Below are 20,844 nucleotides of genomic sequence, written 5' to 3'. Positions count from 1 at the left end.
TGTTGGTGCTCACCAATTTAAGTTTGGGACTGTGGGTGGGAGGAAGAGGATGTGGGGGTGGACTAGGGTGGGATGAGGTAGAGGAATGGCAGTCGGATATGAACTGTAACAATGGAGATATGTCGGGGAGGATGTTGGTGTTTATTAGAGACAAAAAATGACAGTGGTGTGGAGCTAAAGTGGTTGTTAGCATCTCTTACTGGTTTAACTTCTAATACCTTATTCATCCTGTTACTGACCTCCTCCTGCTAAATCAAATTCTAATTCAAAGGTGTGCTTTTAATCTAGGTAATCTTAATTGGTTGTGAAATGTCCAATTTCAAGTATATTTTTGTGATAGAGTGGCAATAAAGAGTGGGGCTAAAGAAATCATTTGGAAAGCAGTTAGTAGAACAGAGAAGTCATCATCCAGCAGAGCAAAGCTGACAGGATATGGTTTTATATAGTTTCATGAAAACCATCAAAGCTAATGTATGTATAGGACTCAAAATGACTCCGCTTCGCAGAAGCGGAGTGAAAACCTGCAGGGGGAGGCTGGAAAGGCAGAGCCTGGAATTACTAAATGTCTTGGCAGGAGCAGTGAGGCACTGTCAGTATTAATGGAGAGGTTTTATATGGTTTTGTCTGAGCTTGAGGCAAGAAAAGCATGTCAAACAAGATATAAAAATAGAGGTGGATTTTGTTGCTATAGAAATGGAGAAAGAAGTGAAGACTACAAGTGCTACGATTGATGAAGCAAAGGCCTTGGAATGAACTCTAGATCCTGCTGCATCTCGGATCTTTCATTTTGCTTTTTGTGAAGTTGACGTCTGTGTTTCAAGGGTCAATAAGTTATTTTGTCAGTTACAGAAGGAGATGCACATCTTTTCGTCTTCTCCTGCTGTGTGTAGTTTTTTATTGTCTACTTTCGGAGGTCATCTTATCATCTCTCCCTCATGCTGGTCAGGATTTCCAGTGTGAAAATACAAACAGGCTATGAATCACAGGCACATTGAGGGTTGAGAGAAGGCGAATGCCTCTGACTTGCCCCCCAGCATGCCACTACTCCCAGTATAAATACATCAGTCGCAATGGCCCCTGTGTGTTTTTCGTGCATCTGTCAAACAGCCTGTCTTCTCATTGCTACAGTTTCATGCAAGGTCAAAATGTGAGATAATAAGCTGCGGATAGAAATGAGTGCAATTCAAACAGTAGTGAGGCAGTAATGATCCAGCGAGGTCTATAATACTGAAGCCCTATCAGCACTGTCGCCACAATGGGCTGCTGTGAATGACTGCAGACTGTCAGCCTTCACATGCTCCAGCTGACAGAGCTCAGGGTGAATGTATGCAGGAGTGTATTTACACACACAAGTATCAGGGAAGCCCATGTAACAGTAACCAGTCCCAGAGTCCCAGTGTGTGTGTGTGTGTGTGTGTGTGTGTGTGTGTGTGTGAGTGTGTCCATGGTTATTAATAGCAGAGCAGACAGGTGATGGAGCATTTCATATTCTATCCCTCAGATCTTTATTTTAAAAAACAAAACAAAATGAAAGCACAAGATTAAAAGGACAGGTGTGTCGTGAGCGAATCTAAATGTGTGTGTTTGTGTGTGTGTGTTTGTGTGCGTATTCTGGAAAGCGACACTTGAAGAGACTCAGGTCTCCTACAGTGTATAATGGGAATTCCACAGGCTATTGGTGCAGCTGGTGAATTGAGTTGGCATGCTGCTCCGTGCACTCCGACATAAGAATAGCCTCTATGCAAACGCACACACGCACCAATGCTGACAATACAAAGAGGATTACTAAGGTTGCAGAAATATCCCCAAAGCATGTGGTGCACACTCCACCACATTCTGACACAGGGAAATGAAAGGCGTACAACTTGCTCATTATAGCATCTGGTTTGTCTTGGCGTTTATGTGTTAACACCTACACATATGACACTGGATCCACACTCTTCAAACCTAATTCTACAATTACACCAAGAAACATGGTGGTAGCATATTGTCACAGATATATACATGCAGTCTGTCAGTATGCTAACATTGGCCTGCTTGGTATATTTTTATCCGTTACCGCTGCACACATAATGAAGTTTACATTTTCTATGGCAACGTTCCCATGTGATGAGGCCACAGTGAGTTCGAGAAAATCTTAAACTATAGGTTAATAACTTTTCAAGTCTGTCTTTGAACAACAGGCAGGTGCTCATATGAACACTGAAACAGGTTTTGCTGCTTATTACTGCGGTCAATAAGAGATCTATCCTAAAGAGTCCACAGTGTTTGATCATTACGCAGAATTTAAGACAATAAGACAATATGAGGCTTCAACTGTGACTGTACTTCGCATCACACAGCTCACATGAAATGTATATCTTCCAAAGTCAGAAAGACAGTTTCACACTAAAATTGTTGAAGTTTGAAAAAAATCCACTTCATTAACAAATTCACTGATTAACCCCCATGTTAGCAGAAGATACGCATTTGAATACTTATCATTTCCAATAAAAGGGATGGAGGAGCAAGTAAAACCTGTTGCAGTGTAACTGAGCACTCGTCCCTAAAGGACTGCTGCTCATTTGATAATGTAGACAACACCTACGGACAGACCTAACATTCTTGACAGCGTACAGTTACTGTAAATTATTTTTTTTCACTTATCTGATTAAGTAATGTGTCCTCCTGTAGATTTAGATAGAAGGGATACAAGGCTTGTCCGTAAAGGAAGATCTAAAGTTGCCCTAGTAATTATAGTTTACTCACAAAAGATATTGTTAAAATGGTGCATGTGAGGGACAAGGCTGCTTACATATTCCATGGTCCTTCGTATTAGATACTATGTTATCATTTTTTAATGAATAGAAATTTTACATCAGGAAGAAGACAAGACAAGCAAATGTTTATATTTTCATGGGGCTTTAAACGGGTCGGTGGGCGTGTGGTTGAAGCTGGCGTCGGCAAAGATGGCCAGGGTGCCCACGGTGGTGAAGATGACGAAGATCCACAGGAACATGCGGTCCACCACCATGGCCACGTACTGCCAGTCCTCCTTCAGCTGGATGAGTTGATCAGACAGAAGGATGAGGGCGAGGAGGAAGAGGATAGCACGTGAGGGAGAGATGGATAGATAAGATAGAAGAACAAAATAAACAGGAGGTATGGAAGAGGAAAGAAGAAATGGGCACAAAGGAGGAGCCATGATGGGAAGAAGGTGATGGAAGGGACAGAAGACAAGAGGGCAAGAGTTAGAACAAAAATCATTCATAAAACAAAGCAATGAAAAAGCAAAAGAAAGACAACAAATGGCAAACTTACAGCTTCATAGTCCTTCTCTGACTGCAGAGCCTCAGCAATATACGTGATGGCTTCTATGGCCGACTTAAGCTCGTCAGGTAGCGAGAGGTAGCTACTTGGGCCGTCAATAAACTTTCTCAGGTCTGTGCACATGCCTTCTGGCTGAAACCTGCACACTCAGAGAATGGCAAAGGAAACGATTCTGAATGCACAAGACATTACAACATGAGTCCACATCAAGTGTCAACACCCAAAGTGAACAGATGCACACAAGCCTGCAGAAAGTATTCCATGCGAGCAGATGTCGGTCCACACTAATTAAAAGCTGTGAAATAGCTGAGCATTGATGAGCCAAGCTGCACGTCGCCTTTGCACTCTTCTGTCACTCAGAGAGGAAGAAAGCGAAGGTCAGAGAAGCTCCACAAGCTCACTGTGCCAGTGTGGGAGTCACCACTCTGCTTCTGCTGAGTGGGCTGCTCTGGCTGAGAAACTCTGTGTGTTTGTGTGCATGTTTATGTGTTTACTTGTTGCCCTCAGTTACCAGCCACGAGTTGCAACGAGGTGCCAGGAGTTGCTTGGGGAAGCTATTAGAAATTTGCTGTGGGTGTCTTCCTAACTTTCCAGCCTCTGCTGCCACACTGCTGTCATTAGTGTTCACATAACAACAGTAAATCTCATTTATGTTCATTAGTAGAGTCATAAGACAGAAATACAACTAGAAATCAAAGCTTGAGAAAGAAAAGAGCACTGAGGTTATCAGTTCATCACTTTATGGAGTACCAGTCTGGACTCGACTGGGTTAGAGTTAGCCACAATAATCTAAGTGTTAGGTTAAGTGAAAAGATAAAATAATCTTATTGGTAATGATATAATATGATGAAGTGTCTAAAATCTCAATTTGCTGCTCTCTATCGAGTGGACTTTTTGGTATACATTATATAGGGGGTGGTGAAAGAGTGAACAGGGAGTGATTTTCAAACACAGCGAGAACAGGCTGTCAGGTTGAGTAAGGTAGACCAGACACTCTTCATTCTGGCCAGGTTCATCTGGGGGATCCTGAATTGTTCTCAGGTCAAATGAGATACATAATCTCTCCACTGTGTTCTGGGTTTAGTCCTGAGGTCAACTTTACTCTGAGCTCCCTCTGGATGTAATCTGTACCGTATCTCAAAGTCCGATGGCTGGTCACCATTCGAATAAAACTAAAGAATTTCAGCCACTTGCATTTTTGAGCTCTTTCTTTTGGCCGCTGCCCAAAGCGCATACACTAAGGAGAGGTTTGGGACACAGAACAACTGGTCAGTTGAGAGCATTGTCTCGTGGCTCCGCTCCCTCTTCAGCACAACTGTTTGATATAGTAAAATTCTGTTAACAGTAAAAGTAATGGTGGAAACCTTAAACCTGAATATGTTGCTGTATGTGTCCTCTGCTATCCTTTGATATGGACAAGTCTAATCCATTACTAACATTAGCTTACCCCCCCAAACAAAGTAAGAAAGATTAAACCTTAAGTGTACTGAATTACTTACGAGTTCAACTATTCGTTTGAAAGAAGACAAATGTTATTTCTTAATGTAATTTCAAACATAACAAACAGAAGTAACTTTTTGCTCTGCTTTTGTCTCCTGCATTTCTATATATACACTCAGACAGCATGTCCTTGAGCAGTGACTCATGGTTTCTAGTAGAGAAACATATCTACTGTAGAGCTCCAACACTTCAATAACCTTAAGTAGTGATACAGCACGACTCTCTCTGCAGGGAGAGAAATGGTTGAGAAATGACAAGTGCCTTTGAAATTAAAGGATAGTCCCTGGTTAACTGCAACTTATTTTTATGGTGCTGGTCATCGTATTTGATGGTTATGATAACACTGTCTTTAAGTATGTGAGATATGTATGTCTGTGACAAAAACCAGAGCCACAGTATTTTAGCCAATTTATTTAGAGGTCACACTGAAATTACACTCGCCCAATGATCTGCCTTTTCGAGACATCTGTTTAATTATGAAACACCTCAAATATTAAACACCTCCTCTGCTTAGAACCTTTGACAAAAAATAATAAATCAAAACAACACAATATAAAAAAAAATCCCTATTAATTGAACTGCCGTTCAGCTAGATCTCCTCCAGAGGGCAGTATGGCACCATGTCACTGAGTGTAAAAGCGTGTCGTGTGTAGTGTGACCTGGCAGGGACGCCAGAGTAGGGAGCTGCTTGGCATGCGATGCATGAATTTGGGGTTTACAATGCAAATGCACCTGTGAGTGTGGCAGGTGAAGAGGCTGTGACCTAAGAAAGGTGGAGACTCATCAGATAGAGCGAGACAAGAGAGGGAGGGAGAGACAGCGGGAGAGACGCAGTTTGGCCTCTTAACCCCCACCCCCACCCCCCACTCTCACTCCCTTCGTGGTAACACTTCATTAGCGAGAAGTAAATGACTATTCAGGAGACTAATTCAACTAAAAGTGGCTGCGTCTGGTGCCAAGACATGCACTAATCCCAATTAAGAAGCTGCGTGTGGGTGTGTGTGCATGTGGGAGCCCAAGAGACGTACTGCTGTCTCATCAAATTGCCCTAACAGAGCCCCCACCCCCCCCTTCCTCTGTCACCTGTTCCTTCTCCGAGAAACACAGCATGCCGTTCCACTGTGTCAGAGTAGATTTGTGCAGGTCATTATTATTTTAGCAACGATTCTCTGCTGCTTCCAGTCTTTCCCTTTAGACAGATTTCAGGTCTCACAAGATGTGAGGGATAGAGGGGGAGGGACAGCCACACAACATGAGGAAGATTTGTGTCGTGTCTTAATAGAACAGTAGGAAAGTGGGTTAGTTAGGCACAACACAGAGTAGCTGACGTACAGCTTTTGACTCAAATTTGCCTGAGCAGCATCCCCTACTTCCTGTGTTCAAAATACAAACACCAACAGAACGGTTTGTCACCAGTTGTGTGCCAAGCTTGACACAAATCTAGGTCCTTACTCAGACATACGTCCTTACTGGGGCAGCACTTTGTAGTCACTATGGGTTTTACTCTAAGCGTTACACTTAACATTAATGGCATTCGTTCCAAAAATAAAGTTTCTATCACAGCCAAAATATGGGCAGGAAGGGAAGCTTTTTCTACAAGCGCATGAAAAAATCAACAATCACATGCACAAGCACTAATACTGTACATCCACCTACAACCCAAGAGCATCTCACACTTGCCTCACCTGTTGGGCTTGGGGAACAAGATGGAGGAGTCTGGTTTGCGGATGAAGTATTCGTCAGCCACTTTGCTGATTGGAATCTTTTTCTCTCTACGGGGCATGGTCTCCAGCGACAGGGGGGTCTCCACTTTTGGCCGCAGCATGCCAAGGTAAGGAGGCAGCATGTGAATGAAGATCTATAAGAGGAGAGTTAGAGCCACAATTTACAGCGAAGTGCATTTCTTCTGTCTTGATCTTAACACAACAGAACTAATTGCAGAGGTTAGTTTTTTGAGTTCAAAACTAGAAATCACAATTGACAAAATGCTAATTTTCTATATTTCTTTGCCTAAAAATCACATTACTAAACAAAGATTTATTTAACTGTACTTTACACCTTTAGTCGGTAGCTTGTTGGCTCTCACAGAGCTCCCAAATCCATCCACAGTCTTTCGCGGTATTCAAAATCCATTTGTTTGGCTTCTTGTTTGGTGATTTATGGAACAGCTGAAATGTACTTGCCCTGTATTTGCCTATTAAGGGTGAGCAATGACTCAAAATGTTGAATTTAGCACTGAGATAACCTTTGAGAACAGTTGCTGCTGAATGATGTGGGTGGGGAAACCAAATGGGTAATGCTTTCCAATTTTTCAATGTCTTCCCTCAAGGTGTCCTTGAGCATGAATGCTGGATGCTCCAGTGGAGCTTCCTAACAAAGAAAGGTACTGGGCATCACCCAAATGTGTGTAATTAAAACAGGCGGGAAAAAAATCAAGTAAATCTTTTTTATAAAACCATCAGTTGGCGTTCTCTGGCTGTCGGACCTGGAGCTTTCAAAAGAATAAAAGTAATAAAACAAAAAAGTCCTAGACCAAATGTTAGTCAATATGATAAATGCTGTTAATAGTTACTTTATTTGCACTTTGAGGGTCATGGATATCCATCCTCTGAAACTGCTCTTGGCTTGCCATTATTGGCAGATAGATCTCAATAATAGCCCAGTGGTAAGGAAACACACTATGGCTACAAGAGTCAATGTAGCAGCTTGAACTAAAACTAACAGAATCACAGTAATAGTCGGATGGAGAATAGATGGAGACATGGTGGTTATGCATTGCATGCACATGATTATCTTGTGTATATCCCAGAGATCTAATAAATTCACTTAATGCATTTTCTTACTCATAAAACATTTGCCCATTGTTGTGAACACAGCATCTCCACAACCCCTTGAAAGAACGTCCACTTGGACTCAAGGATGAACTGATTAGATGTTGTTGCTCAACAAACCTGTGACCTATGAACTCATCTACACATTAGCTCATGAACGACTGAGGAGATTTTTCATTTAAAAAAGAAATTAGACACGTACCTAAACAGCTGTCAGAGTATCACCGATCATCTAAAGAGTACCAGTTCCCCTCAATTACACCATGCAAATCCCCTGTTAAGTGTACAAGCCTTTGCGAGAAGATGTCTAAAAGTGTGACAGAACTTGAAACAGAGTATAGAACTGCTGGTCTGGGCTGTAATTACCTTCACATGAAGTCCAGTGAGGGCAGCAGCCACTGACAGAGGTCAATGGCAAAACATCATGTTCAGATTGTGTGAACTTAATTCTGTAATTTGCTTCAACCTAAACTACTACCACCTACTACCAACAGTCTGCTGCATTTTGATGCAGTGAATCTGTTTGGGAGAAAGTTTGCATACGTGCATCCTGTCATGACTGGTGCTCGTTAACAAATGCCTGCAAAGAAACGTGTACATTGTTGTAGGGTTTTGTAGTAGTGATTTCTGTCGTGATTTCTAGGTCTACTGTCTGTATGACCATATTTGATTGAACTACATGCTCTCTGCCTGTGCTGACCTCATTTCTGGTTTAACCTAACCCCAGACCAAGTTTGGATATTTAAGCCTATAATCGGGCTCTGGGTGTGACACATGGAGACAGGGACATCACCTTGCGAACCCACATGGGCATCTGGTGGGTGTTGGGAGATCGGTGGTGCAGGTTGAGGACGACCACACCGAGGATGACAGAGAATGTGACCAAGATCATAGTGAACATGATGTAGTTGACGATGATGGGGACACCCAGTGAAGTCTCAGGGATCTTATCAGCCAGCAGCAGCAGGAACACAGTAAGAGTCAGAAGTACGTTGATGGACAAACCCATCTTCTCACCTGATAGGACAAAAAAAATAAAATAAATAACACAGTAAATTAAGATGTATTTACTTTTGTTAAGGAAAGTCACAAATAGTTCCTTTAGGCTACTGTTTCAACTCATTACGTTTCTCTTTCACCTGACTGAGAGTTACTACTGCAACATCTGGCCCATGTTGCTCACTCGGGATGGCACTAATTGAAAATTCATCTTCCGTTCTAAGCGAAGCTGATTTGTCAACAGACTGAAGCCTCCCTAATGTATTAAGTGGTCAATGTGTTGATGGATTAGGACGTTTTTGTTAACGACTTTTGACTGTGTCAGAGGGGACGATCATACTTGCGTGCACACATTTCTGCAGGAGTGCAGACATTGAGTTGCCCCAGACACTGAAAAGCAAAATAATATACTACAATTATTGCATTGTGGTTGTGTCTCCACCTACCAGTACTACTAATACTCAGTATTCTAAAAAGGTTATGTATGAGTTCAGGTTTGTGCTAGATGTAATGTAATTCCCTCTAGGAGACCTTAGATACACCATAAATTTGACAAGAATGGGACATACATGAGGTCGCAGTGACCTTGACCTTAGACTACGGAAATCTAATCAGTTCAACCTTGAGTTCAAGTGGACACTTAGAATTAGAAGAAAGTCTGGTAAAGAATTAATTCCTCTGATAAGATATACTTAGAGATTGATTGCCTAATAAATTAATGTAAAACAAGCTATTAAATATATCAGGAAAGTGTTGTGAACAAAGTACAAAGTACAAGCTGATTACTCTAAGTTGTCGGAGGCCTGATTTCTAACCCCTTCATTTTGAGCTTATTGATTGAGCAGCGCTCTCAGTAACAATGATCTAATCTGAAACTGAATCGTTTGTGCCAGTAATTGGACAGATGTGTGATTGCCCAATTTAAGCAGACCAAAAAAACACAATTCTGATATTAAATGACGTTAGCAGTCTTAGAGAGCAATGGTGTAACATCCTAAACAAAGCTATGTCAAGGGGAACACTGCATGTACTACCAGCCACCGTTACAGTGAAGCTAATCGTCCTTCAGTGAACTTCACCTTTAGCGCATAGTAAGCTGGATTCTACTGTACCTGCATCAGGAGGCAGGTAGAAGTTAAATATGGCGATGATGGTGATGAGGATGCAGGGGAGGATGATATTAAGGACGTAGTACAGAGGCTTCCTCTCGATGATCAGGTAGAAGGTCACGTCCTCGTAATTGTCATCATTCATATTCTTCCTGCTTGGCTTGTGTCTGATATACCACTCGCCACTCTCTGGAGATACATTTACATTTGAAACAGGAAGGAAATGTTTCAATTAAGATCAGCAAATTTACTGTTTTACATCACAAGCAACAAATCTGCATACCTCAAAGGGGTCCAAACAAAACTGCAAGCACAGGCAAAAGCAAAAGACACTCAAGTGACCATGTTTAGATATTAAGAACAGCAAGAATAAAGTGTTTAAGGAGGGAAAAATACAAGCAGGAGAGAACTGAATGTAAGTGTGTAAAGTTTAATTTGCTAAAATATATGTAGGTTTATCAGTTTCCCTTCATTACAAAAAGCTCACTATACCCTGTACTTCTACATGCATCCATTCAAACATCTATTCTGTCCATCCATCCATCCAACTATTTATTCTCTTATTTGTTTTCCATGAAACCCTCACCGCTAAAAGCCTCATCAAGCTGAATCTCCCGTATCTCGTTGCCTTTTGAGTCGCGTGCATACTGCAGGTCGATCTCCGTTGCGTCATACGTGTAAGAGCGGAAGACCATACTGCAGTTTTGCCAGTCAAATGGGAAATATGTTACCTAGACAGAGAAACAGGTAAGTACAGTAGGTCAGAGGGGTGTGTAGGCTTCAGAAAAAATGAATGAAAAGTGTAGAAGATTAGTACAAAAGGACCAAAGTGATGTCAAGTTTAAGTTTATACATGTAGAGTGTGCGTTGGTGGTCACCTTAACTCCACAGGAGCTGCAGTACAAGGCAGGGGGAGTCCAGGTTACTTTACCATTACTGTAAGCCTGAACGTGGACATGCAGGGCCACATCAAACACCCCATCATTACTGCAAACAGAGATTTATACAAAATATTCATAAAAAAGTCTTTTACTTTAAGTGTTGTTTAGTAGTCACATCACTACACTGCTGCCCATAGGCCTATATGACAATACAGGAGCACAGACCATAGCCAGTGCTTAATCAGGTACATGCTAGTGGATAACCACATCAGCTCCATTCACCTGATACAAACTGCAGACTAAGTGACTTGGTGGTCACCAGCAGCACTGTCACCTCAATAAGAAAGTCATTCTGTTTAAACTGCACACGTTCCCTAACAGGGAACATGAACTGGGTATAGACCATCAAGAGAGGGGCTAGTTTTACCCTACCAATGATATGGACAATAGTAATATAGTGTGACAGTATGATATAATATCATATTGTCTCATACTATATTGTCATGTAACATATTGTATCACCTCATATTATCTGTTAACAACTAGCAAAGCCCCTCTGAAATTGATCTTTTTATAATGTAATGCCATCAGTGATTCAGAGCAGGGGTTAACACGTACCCTGACCTTCACTGACATACATCATGCAATGGCTTCACCCTAGGCTAATCTGGTGATCCCGCATCACATCAGGCCCCATTCTATCATTTGGCGTTCCTGTAGGTGCCATAATGCAGAGTCCTTACAGATGAGGTAATGCTCGGGTCAGAGTGAGTAGAATCTGACTAATCATGTGATGTGTGTATGATTATTGCACTTCAACTGTTCCTCTATACATCAGTGTTTGGCTGCAGTCCTACTGTTCACTGCCAGACTGCACTAAAACATTTAAATTGACATGGACGGAATGGAGAGGCTAGACACATTTCACAGGACACTTCTAAGTGCAGCACTAATGTTGGATGTATACAAAGCTGTTTCGGTCATTAAGCTCATAACACTATACACAACAAAGACATAAAGTCAATTAGACGCAGATTTAGCAGTCTGTCAGGGGATACTGTTTGGCTTTTATAGCTCTGGTAATTTAATAGTGTGGAGTTTGTGTCCTTAGAGTCAGCCCTCCTTAAACCCTGTCCCTGTGAAGGTGCTGCTGCTGTTGCTATAATGATCAGCATTGATCGCACACAGCGCATGCTTTTGCATTTATGTCTATATACATACATTATTGGTGTGTGTGTGTGTGTGTGTGGCTGCAAGTGAATGCCTCCCAAGCTGAATGAGCTGAGCAGTGCCATCAGCTCAGTTATTAGGGAGGCATGCTGCTTAATTGCCTACAAAGTGTTGATGAATGGAGCAGTGGGGGTATTTACAATGGTGTTGATAGCAGTGTGGACTGTGTATGTATGGGGGTGTAGGAAAAGAGATGACACTTGCTGTTTTTCTTTTTCTATTTAATGCTGTGACATATAGTTTTTCTATTTCAGTGGTGCTGTACCAGGTCTTTAAGCTAATGTCCACTGGGTACAGCTGTGTGGTGTTCTGGCTCTAACAATCTGCTGCCGTGCAGCCAGTTAAAAGAAGTAGATTGTGTGAGTTTACATACAGCATCTCATGTATTTTTTGAATGAGGAGCTACATATATTAGTGAAGTCATTTATTGTTGCCGCTGAATTTCTCATGGAGCTGTGGTAACCTCACCAGCAGGGGACCTCAGTGAGCCTAAGATGTTTTTTAAATTAAAGATTTTTAATTATATTTGATGTGCATATACGTTTGCAGTCATTGTGTGACCTGAATGTAATTTAAAAAAATAGTTATCAAGTAGACTTAACAAAGCTTTTTTTCTCAATTTCCTCTGTGAGCACTACCACCTCGTGAACACGACAGTGGGGCACAGAAACGAAGACAGTCAAAACCTACAACTTATCCACTTACAAGAGAACAACTAGTGTTACTGATGACAATAACAACAAATCAGCTTAAGGACAGACACACTCGGGAGGTACAGCTAGCAAATCTAGCACAAATCCTGGAAATAAAGCCACTTGTGTAGGTCTTTCGGGTGCTGTGATAGATGAATCACACTCTTTTTGGGTGAGCAAGGGATTAAAGGCGCCATTGCTTTGTCAAAAATAAAAACACCATTAATTTCCTCTGAATGAACTTAGAAAATCAACACAGACATTTCAGTAAAGCTCAATACACGCGTTCTCTCAAAAACGGAGAAAAGGTGGCGCGAGAGTGTTTTTCTCCATCAACTGGCAAAGTGTACTGTTTTTTCTGCACATTGTTTAGTGATACTAAGTCAGCCCTCAGTGATTGTAGATTCTGTCACTGGAAAAATGCTGCTCACCAGTTTGAGGAACAAGAAATGTGACATGCGCATTTCAATGCAACTTTCACCTGGTTAGCCAGAACACAGCCTCACGGTATAGACACACAACTACCAGATGGTCAGCTCTGGTAGGGCTACTATGGCCGATTACCTGAATTACACAAATATTCAAGGCAGAGGATAAAACACAGAGTGCAGTAACAAGAGACGAGGCACACTGGCTAAGAAAATGGAGTGACTTGAATGCAGGAGGTGTGTCTTTTGGAATACAGCCTTGCAAAAATATGACGCAGTCAGCAAATCCCTGCAGAGAGCGGACTTAGATTTGGTTACAGCGGTAAATTCATTAAGTTCCCTGAAAGATTTCTTTATAGATCCGTGAAAGGTTTGAGGAACTTGAGGTCAGGGAAGAATACAACTCTGAAATAACACACCTTGGAAAATGCAAACGTTGGCCAGATGACAAAGACACACCTGACCACGTTCTTACTGGACAGGATCATTTCTGCGTGGAGGTCTTCTTACCGATGATAGATAAGCTGACCAACGCTTTACAACAGAGACATAAAAATGACCTGAACACGTGTGAATACTTTGGATTTCTTACTCAGCTTGGACTACTATCGACACCTGAGAGCCACAATTCAGCCTGTAATTTGCAAAGGAAGTACAGCTGTGATCTGGACAAGAGTTCCTTGATGAACTTGTACGGTTTTTGTATTTTTCTTTAAATATCACACCTTCCACCGCTAAATTTGCACATTTTCTTAATGTGGACATCGCTCTAAGGATCTATCTTACTCTGCCAGTATCAAATGCAACGGGGTTTGGGTTAGATGTTAGGCTCCTACTCCAAGGACAACAATGTGTAAACATCGTCTAAACCACTTAACCATCATGTCTCTGGAGTGTGACGTGGTTTGTCAGTTGGACTTCACTTTAGCGGTGATGTTTTTTTAATGTACAGCTCTGTGTATAAGATATTAAAGATTTTGTCAGGTTTCTTGCTTGTGTATCTAATGAGAGGCAGGTTTGTGCGGTGCCATCTCCTCCCATCTAGTGCCTGTTGAATTCATTGACTTAAGATTGTTCTCTTGCTTGAAAAAAACTTTTTTGAAAACTCTGTCCTGTCCTCTGTGTAATCTCTGGCTATGGAGTCCTTCATCCGCTTGTGACAACTCCCCATATTTGGCTACACTGTTGTGTGTGATTATTACATAATGTATCTGTAACATGTGGATGTAACACTACTGATAATTTGCGAAACACAGGAGTCACTCATTTTAAATGATTGCAATGTACTACTTTACAACGATTGTTGTCTTTGAGGATTCAGCGCCCACACATGTTCTGTCATTCCTACTAAAAACAGTAGATCATCTTATTACTACAGTGATAAAGACATAAGTATTTGTTTTAGTGTATTGTTAATAAGTAGCAGTGAAGTTCAATAAGCTTAATGTTATATACAGGCCTCAAATGCTAACAGCCTAGGGCTGCCTATATCCTTATAAGTTATAACTTATCGTTATCTTTGACCAAACAAAATCCCACCATCACCCTTAGGCGGCTTCATAATAACCTGTAGTTTGTTTTGGGATGTTGGGTGCTGGTAACAAGCTGCAAATGTTCTGTTTATGTAAACTTTGTGGTCTCTAGCAAACAAGAGTTCTCTAGTATTTCTTACTTAAGCGTAGCTTAATAATCTTATTCAACATATCATTGTACATATAAAAGTCAGTTAACACATGTTAAAATTAATTATCTACATACTGTCACAATTTTTAAACCAAGTACATCTACTTAAACTTACAATTCACCACAGTAACAGCTCTTTTACTTGAGTAACCTCATTTATTACAACACCTCTATGTGTAACTTTTGACCCCCAGCTGTGAGATCAATGACTTCTCAAAAATAAAATTAAAATACACATAAATAAACAATGACTGAGTTGAATAGGTACTATGGATCTGCAGGACATTGACTCCAGCTCAGTAAATAGAAAACCAGAACCTCAGCTTTTGTGTTTCAGGTCATCTTAACCAAACCCTAACCTGATGAATAAATCTCAATGTGAGTGCAGTGCTTGTGCTTACTTATTGATGAGGACAATGTCAGGCAGCCAAACCTTCCCAGAGGGGATGCGCAACACCTCAATCCCATCATGCTCTTTTGGCTTCCATGACAACCGATGGTCTGTCCACTCCTGTTAAAAAAATACAAGGAGGCATCTGTATCTATGCACAAATGCTGGTATTATATAAAAGTACATAAGAGGTCAGGGACAAGAGAGAAAGTAAGAAATGGCAAAGAGGGGCAGCTTTGCATTTTAATACATAACCCGTTTATCATTTGATCAGTTTATTTTTCATTTTTCTACTGCTGTAACTAGATTCCATAGGGATGTATTCCCCCTGCATTTGTCCTTGCACAACAACACACAGCATTTGCATAATTTTTCATTTCCTCTGCATTATTATGACTACTTCAAGCATTTTCACTTGCTTATTTGTGTAGTGTATTGGCACTGATCTGTAGATGAAGGAGGAGGTCTTGTGTTAATAAAGTTATTTCTGCTAGTCACAGATGAGATGGGCAGCGTGATGTGAAATAGTAGGAAATTATTCTCTTGCAGCACTCTGTGTTAATGGAGACTGTCTATAAAGTTTTCCATCCATGCACCTTTCTCCTTTTCAACATCTACAAGCAAACGCATTATACAAGAGATTTTGATAGTGAACTTACCAGATTCATGACAACAATTGTGCTCATTTCTTCATTTTTCATATTCTGAGGGGAAAATACAAGAAAGCATCTGGGTTACTGTTGCTAGTCATGTGTAACAGCCGTACATTTCTTATTACAACAAGCTCATTAGAAAGTGTCTGATATAGTGGATTATGCTGGGACAGGGTAGTGCCTTCCAACAATATTGTACTGATTTAAATATTCAGGGAGAACTTTCCAGCCATTTAATCGAAATTCATTGTTGGTCTTCTTTGTCTTCTCTCAGAGTTTGACACCATTCCTGCTAAACGAATTTCCAGCCAGACCACTGAAACCACCAGTCTTACATTGTGTAGCAAGCCTCTGTCATCAAAACACTGTAGCCTCTAGTGTCTAGCACAAATACATCAGCAGCATATCCTTTAAATCCTATAAGTAGTGAGGTGGATTATTATTTCTCCCATAGTGCATCTTTATAAACGACTTCCTGACCACTGCACACTGGAATCACTTGACAATTTGGAGATGCAGTTACCTAAGTTGCCTAGCCTTCTTGTTCAAGATTCAAGATCATGATAACTTGTTATTATTTATATATATATATATATATATATATATATATATATATATATATATATATATATTCCACCTCTTGACTTGTGTCATTGTAATACGATATCAGTGTTATTCACCTCACCTATCACCTGACACCTGGTTTCAGGGATTGTTTCAGTGGCTGATTAGTGTATACTGGGGACTGTGTTGCAAAAATCTTAAAGCTTTTCCAATAAAAGACCTGTTTCTGAGTCCAGATTATCCAGTGTAGCTGACCACCTGCATACCTGACGGATAATGCAGATTTATTCATTTATTTTGGGGACTTCTAATTCTAGATGTCTTAATCCACTTAGCTACATTAAATGTTTTCAATCTTGGTTTTCACAAAAATGTCTACTACTACAAATAAATAAATAGGTGTGTATGCGTGCCACCGTGCACATGAATGTGTATGTAAACATGCAATTGTCTATCCAGCAGGAAAGCAGAGCTGCTCTGAGCCAGGCCTGCTATTTAAAACACTGAGAGGAATGTCAGGGAGACAGCTGGGACAGAAACAGAGAGGGGGGAGGCAGGGAGGGAGAGAGACGTTGACTTAACCATCTTTCTCGCTCACTCGCACATAAACGCTCAAGTACCTACTGTATCTCATCACCAACATGATACTTCCTGTAGTAGTTTCAATACTAACACTGCAGTTATCTAGCTGACTAGTTCGGAGCAGATGGGAACTGTGGCTCCAAGTGGGTCAGTTGTCAAGATTGTTCCACTCCACAACTTAAGCTCCCATATGACATCGTCTCCAGGGTGAGACTGACCTTGAGTGGAGGTGAACGGAGTGTGCTCACTGTAGATATGTGTTTACACTGCTCTGCTATATCACTGCAGTGAAATGGTGATTAACAAATGTGTTCCAATAATTTCAGAAAAATGTCAGATTGTAGGTGTTTAGTACAAAACGCCTTCATGAGGAACTGTCAGACCAAGAAATTACAGCTTGTGAGATGGGGCAGATGTGGCTCTATAGGTAGCGCAGTTGTCCATGAACCCTTGGATTTGATGGTTTGGTTTTCCCTGATGGCTGTGTTTCAAGGGGTCCTTGAATAACACACTGAGACCTTATTATAGCACCATCATCTATGTGCAGCTGTCCAACTTCCCATATGAGAGCCAATAACAAAGGATCAGTAAACTACTGAACATAAGTTGAAACACAGTTTTAGGAGAGTTTCTCTGCTTAGAAAACCAAGGAGAAATAGAAATAGAAATCGAGTGCCCTGGTGTGTTTGATTCCATACTTGCCTTTTATGTTTTTATGTATTCACATAGGCAGAAACTCAGTCAGTGAAAGCTGCTAAAAAAAACTACTTCCCAGCATGGACGAATAAATATGCAATATTTCTCATTGGTAGCATGACTGTGCGGTGCGGCTCAGCAGGCCAGCGAGCACTGCAGATGGCACTTGTATATATTCACAGTTTTGAATAAAGAAACATTAGCACTATATTTACAGCACATGAACAGTAGGCTATTATCCTGTCATCTGCACCTATAGGAGTACGTCGTCCTCATCGTGGAGGGGTGGGGGGTGGGGGGGGGGGGACCACTGTGCTTGAAACCTTTAAAGAGACACTTCTATATGAAAGTTGCATCAGAACATGATGTCTCACCAGTCCAACGAAAGAGGACAGCATCATACCCACACGAACCACCACCCTCTCCTCGGGGTTGCGTGCTGGCCGGACCTTAAGGTTGTAGTTGGCAAACAGCTTCTTCATCAGAGCCTTCTCCATCTCAGAGGCACCTGAACGACACATTAAGAACCAAACACACATGATATGCCATGTTGAAAATTCAAGCTAATTAATCTGATTAGAATATTGGAAGTCGAAGACACAGCTAATGGTTATTTCAATGTTGGCAATGTATAAAATAATCCAAAACACTCTTCAGTAATGTCTCTCATGGGTGCTCCCTGGAAGACCCAAAGTGGTGAAGAGTAGAGGTGTAGCTAACTGATAGACAGGCAAGTTGTGTTTTGGATTCATATGTGAGAACCAGTGAGCCCTCGATTGTAATAATGCAGCAGGTTGTATCCCAGATGGGATGTACTGTAGCTACGTCCCTGAGAGATCATATTTCTGGAAAGTCACATCGACACAATCAATGAAATAAAAGGCCTTTCCACCCAGCTCTCTGAGTAACTAACAAAGATTAAGACAGGATATCACTATCTGTCTCACCTCCCACGCACGCTGACTAAAAATCTCCCAGACAAAGCAGCTAGTAGACATTTAATTCAACCTTGACTTGGGAGGAAAAGCAAGTAGAGAGGTGCTTTGTGGAAACATATCATTGGCATGTTACGGAATGACATAGGAGGAAAAAACTGAGTTGCAAAGGATGTCGAAATATTTTAATTAAAACACAGCAATGAGGCGTAACAAGTTGGAACAAGTTGTTTTGACAGTGGTGACATTTAAGGAGAGATGGGTCATCTATAATGGAAGAAATCTATTGCCAGTGTGTTATCTAATTCAGAGGAACCTGCAAATGGTGTTATTGCCCATTAGCACTGATATAAATGTCTCCTGTCATGCCAGTACAACTCAAACCCTTTGCATTCTCATACATAGCTGCTGTTTTATTTGCACCGATTTTCTCTCCAGTGTTGGAAGGTTAGAAGCATTTATAATCAGCAGCTCCAGTGACGCAGCATTCATCACGTTTGGCATAGCTGTGGCCCCAGCAGGATCTGACCTGACAGGAATAAATGACAACAATCACCCAGCAAGGCACCCCCATTAGCTAGGCACAGGGATGCACGGCTGCTGATGGGCGAGGACGGAGGTGGTTGTGGGAGGTTAGAATTGAGCATTTCCTTCACCCATGCTGATGTACAAGACCAGTGAGACCAGGTCTCAAGTTGTTGAAGTCTAGTGTTGAGCTTGTGAGTATGAACGTAGAAAACTGATAGCATACCTTTAATACCTTTATAAGATCCATCAGTGATAACCAGCGTTAAACAACGGCACTTGTCCAGGAACTAAACATTCAAATAAGTTGTCTGAGAAGAAAAAAGGTCTTGATTTCCATCCAGAAATGATTCTACTTAATGTAACTGTGGTACCTAACTGTGACCTTTAGTGTCTCTGATAGTCTTTTACCACTGCTCTAAGTTTGTCATGGCATCATCATTTCCTGTTCCATGTTGTTATTATTTTCGGCTCCATAGATTCGAACTCCAGCTTTGGAAATAACAATGACAGTTTGTTGTTGTTTTACCACTTTGGTCCAGACTGCAGTGTCTTAACAGCTATTTGATTACTCAACATGAACATTTGCATTCATTGGTCTTCAGATGAAGACTGAAGTCTATGTTACACTTTAAAAATCAAAGTTTGACAAAGGAGTGCAGATCCTAGTGTGACTTGAGTCTTTAACCAGATGACCTGCCACCTAAAGATTCATTCTGGACATTTTCTTTTCTTCTTCTTAAAATGTTTGAATACTAACTCACAAAACCAACATCACAGACCTTAACATCAGCACATGGGCACGGCTTCATCAGTATGTTTAGCTTAAAGCACTGCTGTGCACAGTAGTCTCACAGATATGGCAACATGGTCGTTAACTTTTAGTCTCTTTATGAAGCATGTTTAACTATTTACATTACATAAGTTCAGATTTTTGGCTGTGTTGTTGCCAACAGCATGTTTAGTGTGTTTTCTGTGACACAATAAACTAGAAATAGACATAGTAACCTAACCAAAGACAGTTTACATGGGCTACACATGTTTTGCTACACATTATTAGTCATGTTTGGTCATTTCTTTACTGTCTTTAACTGAATTAAACTATCACTGTTTCAATATCCTCATAAGAATCCTGTGTCCCAGAGACACAGTAATATTTCTATAATTACTTGGTGGCTTACAGTGTTCACTGTTCACTGAGTTTCTAGTGAAGGTTTTACTTTGTTATTCCATGTGTCACGCTTAGTAAAAACTCCTTCTAACTTACCACCCAGTGTGCTCAGGCCGCCTAAGCAACATGCCAGCAGGAGCAGGTTCACGTTTTTCATGGTGACCCCCCAAGAAAAAAAAAGAAAAAGTCTATGTCCCTGTGTCCAAACAAGCTGAACTTCTTCTTATTTTCTTTGTTCTCTTTTCCAGTGCAGCTTACTGGAAGTCTCCAGTGTGTCTTTTGCTTTGGTTAGTTTGAGCTGTTGTTGTCAGTCAGGCCAGCTGGCCAACTGGTGTCTGCTCCAATTACCTCCTGAGCAGAGGGTAGGTTTGTGTGTGTGGGTGTGTGTATGTGTCACCCCTCTCTCAGTTCATGTGGACCCTGCCTGACTCTGCTCAATGACACTTTACTCAACTGCTGATTCCTAAACTGTGTACTTTTATGAAGGAGACTGATCATAATGTACTATCACAGTGTTAAGTGTACTCCAAAGTACTCCTGAACCCATGTGGATAGGTTCATCACAGTAGCAGGATGGGTATTTGTACAATGCCACCTGTTGCCACCTGCTGGTTCAAAGCTCATGCTCATTCAACTATGTCCTTAATGCACTCAGATTTGCTCGG

At 41.1% G+C, this 20,844-nt stretch overlaps 1 protein-coding gene across 1 annotated transcript; it reads right to left on the bottom strand.

The window, feature by feature from the left end:
• Positions 1–1,546: 1,546 nt before the first annotated feature.
• On the bottom strand, positions 1,547–20,494 carry chrnb1 (cholinergic receptor, nicotinic, beta 1 (muscle)). The gene is made up of 11 exons (XM_026352392.1): positions 20,276–20,494; positions 17,923–18,056; positions 15,713–15,757; positions 15,064–15,173; positions 10,627–10,735; positions 10,335–10,479; positions 9,752–9,937; positions 8,434–8,657; positions 6,495–6,667; positions 3,301–3,448; positions 1,547–3,040 (listed from the first exon to the last, which is right to left on the bottom strand). Exons 1-11 carry the CDS (start codon positions 20,334–20,336, stop codon positions 2,894–2,896), a joined length of 1,482 nt encoding a protein of 493 aa, XP_026208177.1. The 5' UTR covers positions 20,337–20,494; the 3' UTR covers positions 1,547–2,893.
• Positions 20,495–20,844: the final 350 nt, after the last annotated feature.

The sequence above is a fragment of the Anabas testudineus genome, chromosome 18, assembly GCF_900324465.2.
Source record: "Anabas testudineus chromosome 18, fAnaTes1.2, whole genome shotgun sequence".
Lineage (NCBI taxonomy): Eukaryota > Metazoa > Chordata > Actinopteri > Anabantiformes > Anabantidae > Anabas > Anabas testudineus.
The sequence above is the reverse complement of the archived record's forward strand: the minus strand, read 5'-3'. Positions and strand labels throughout refer to the sequence as shown.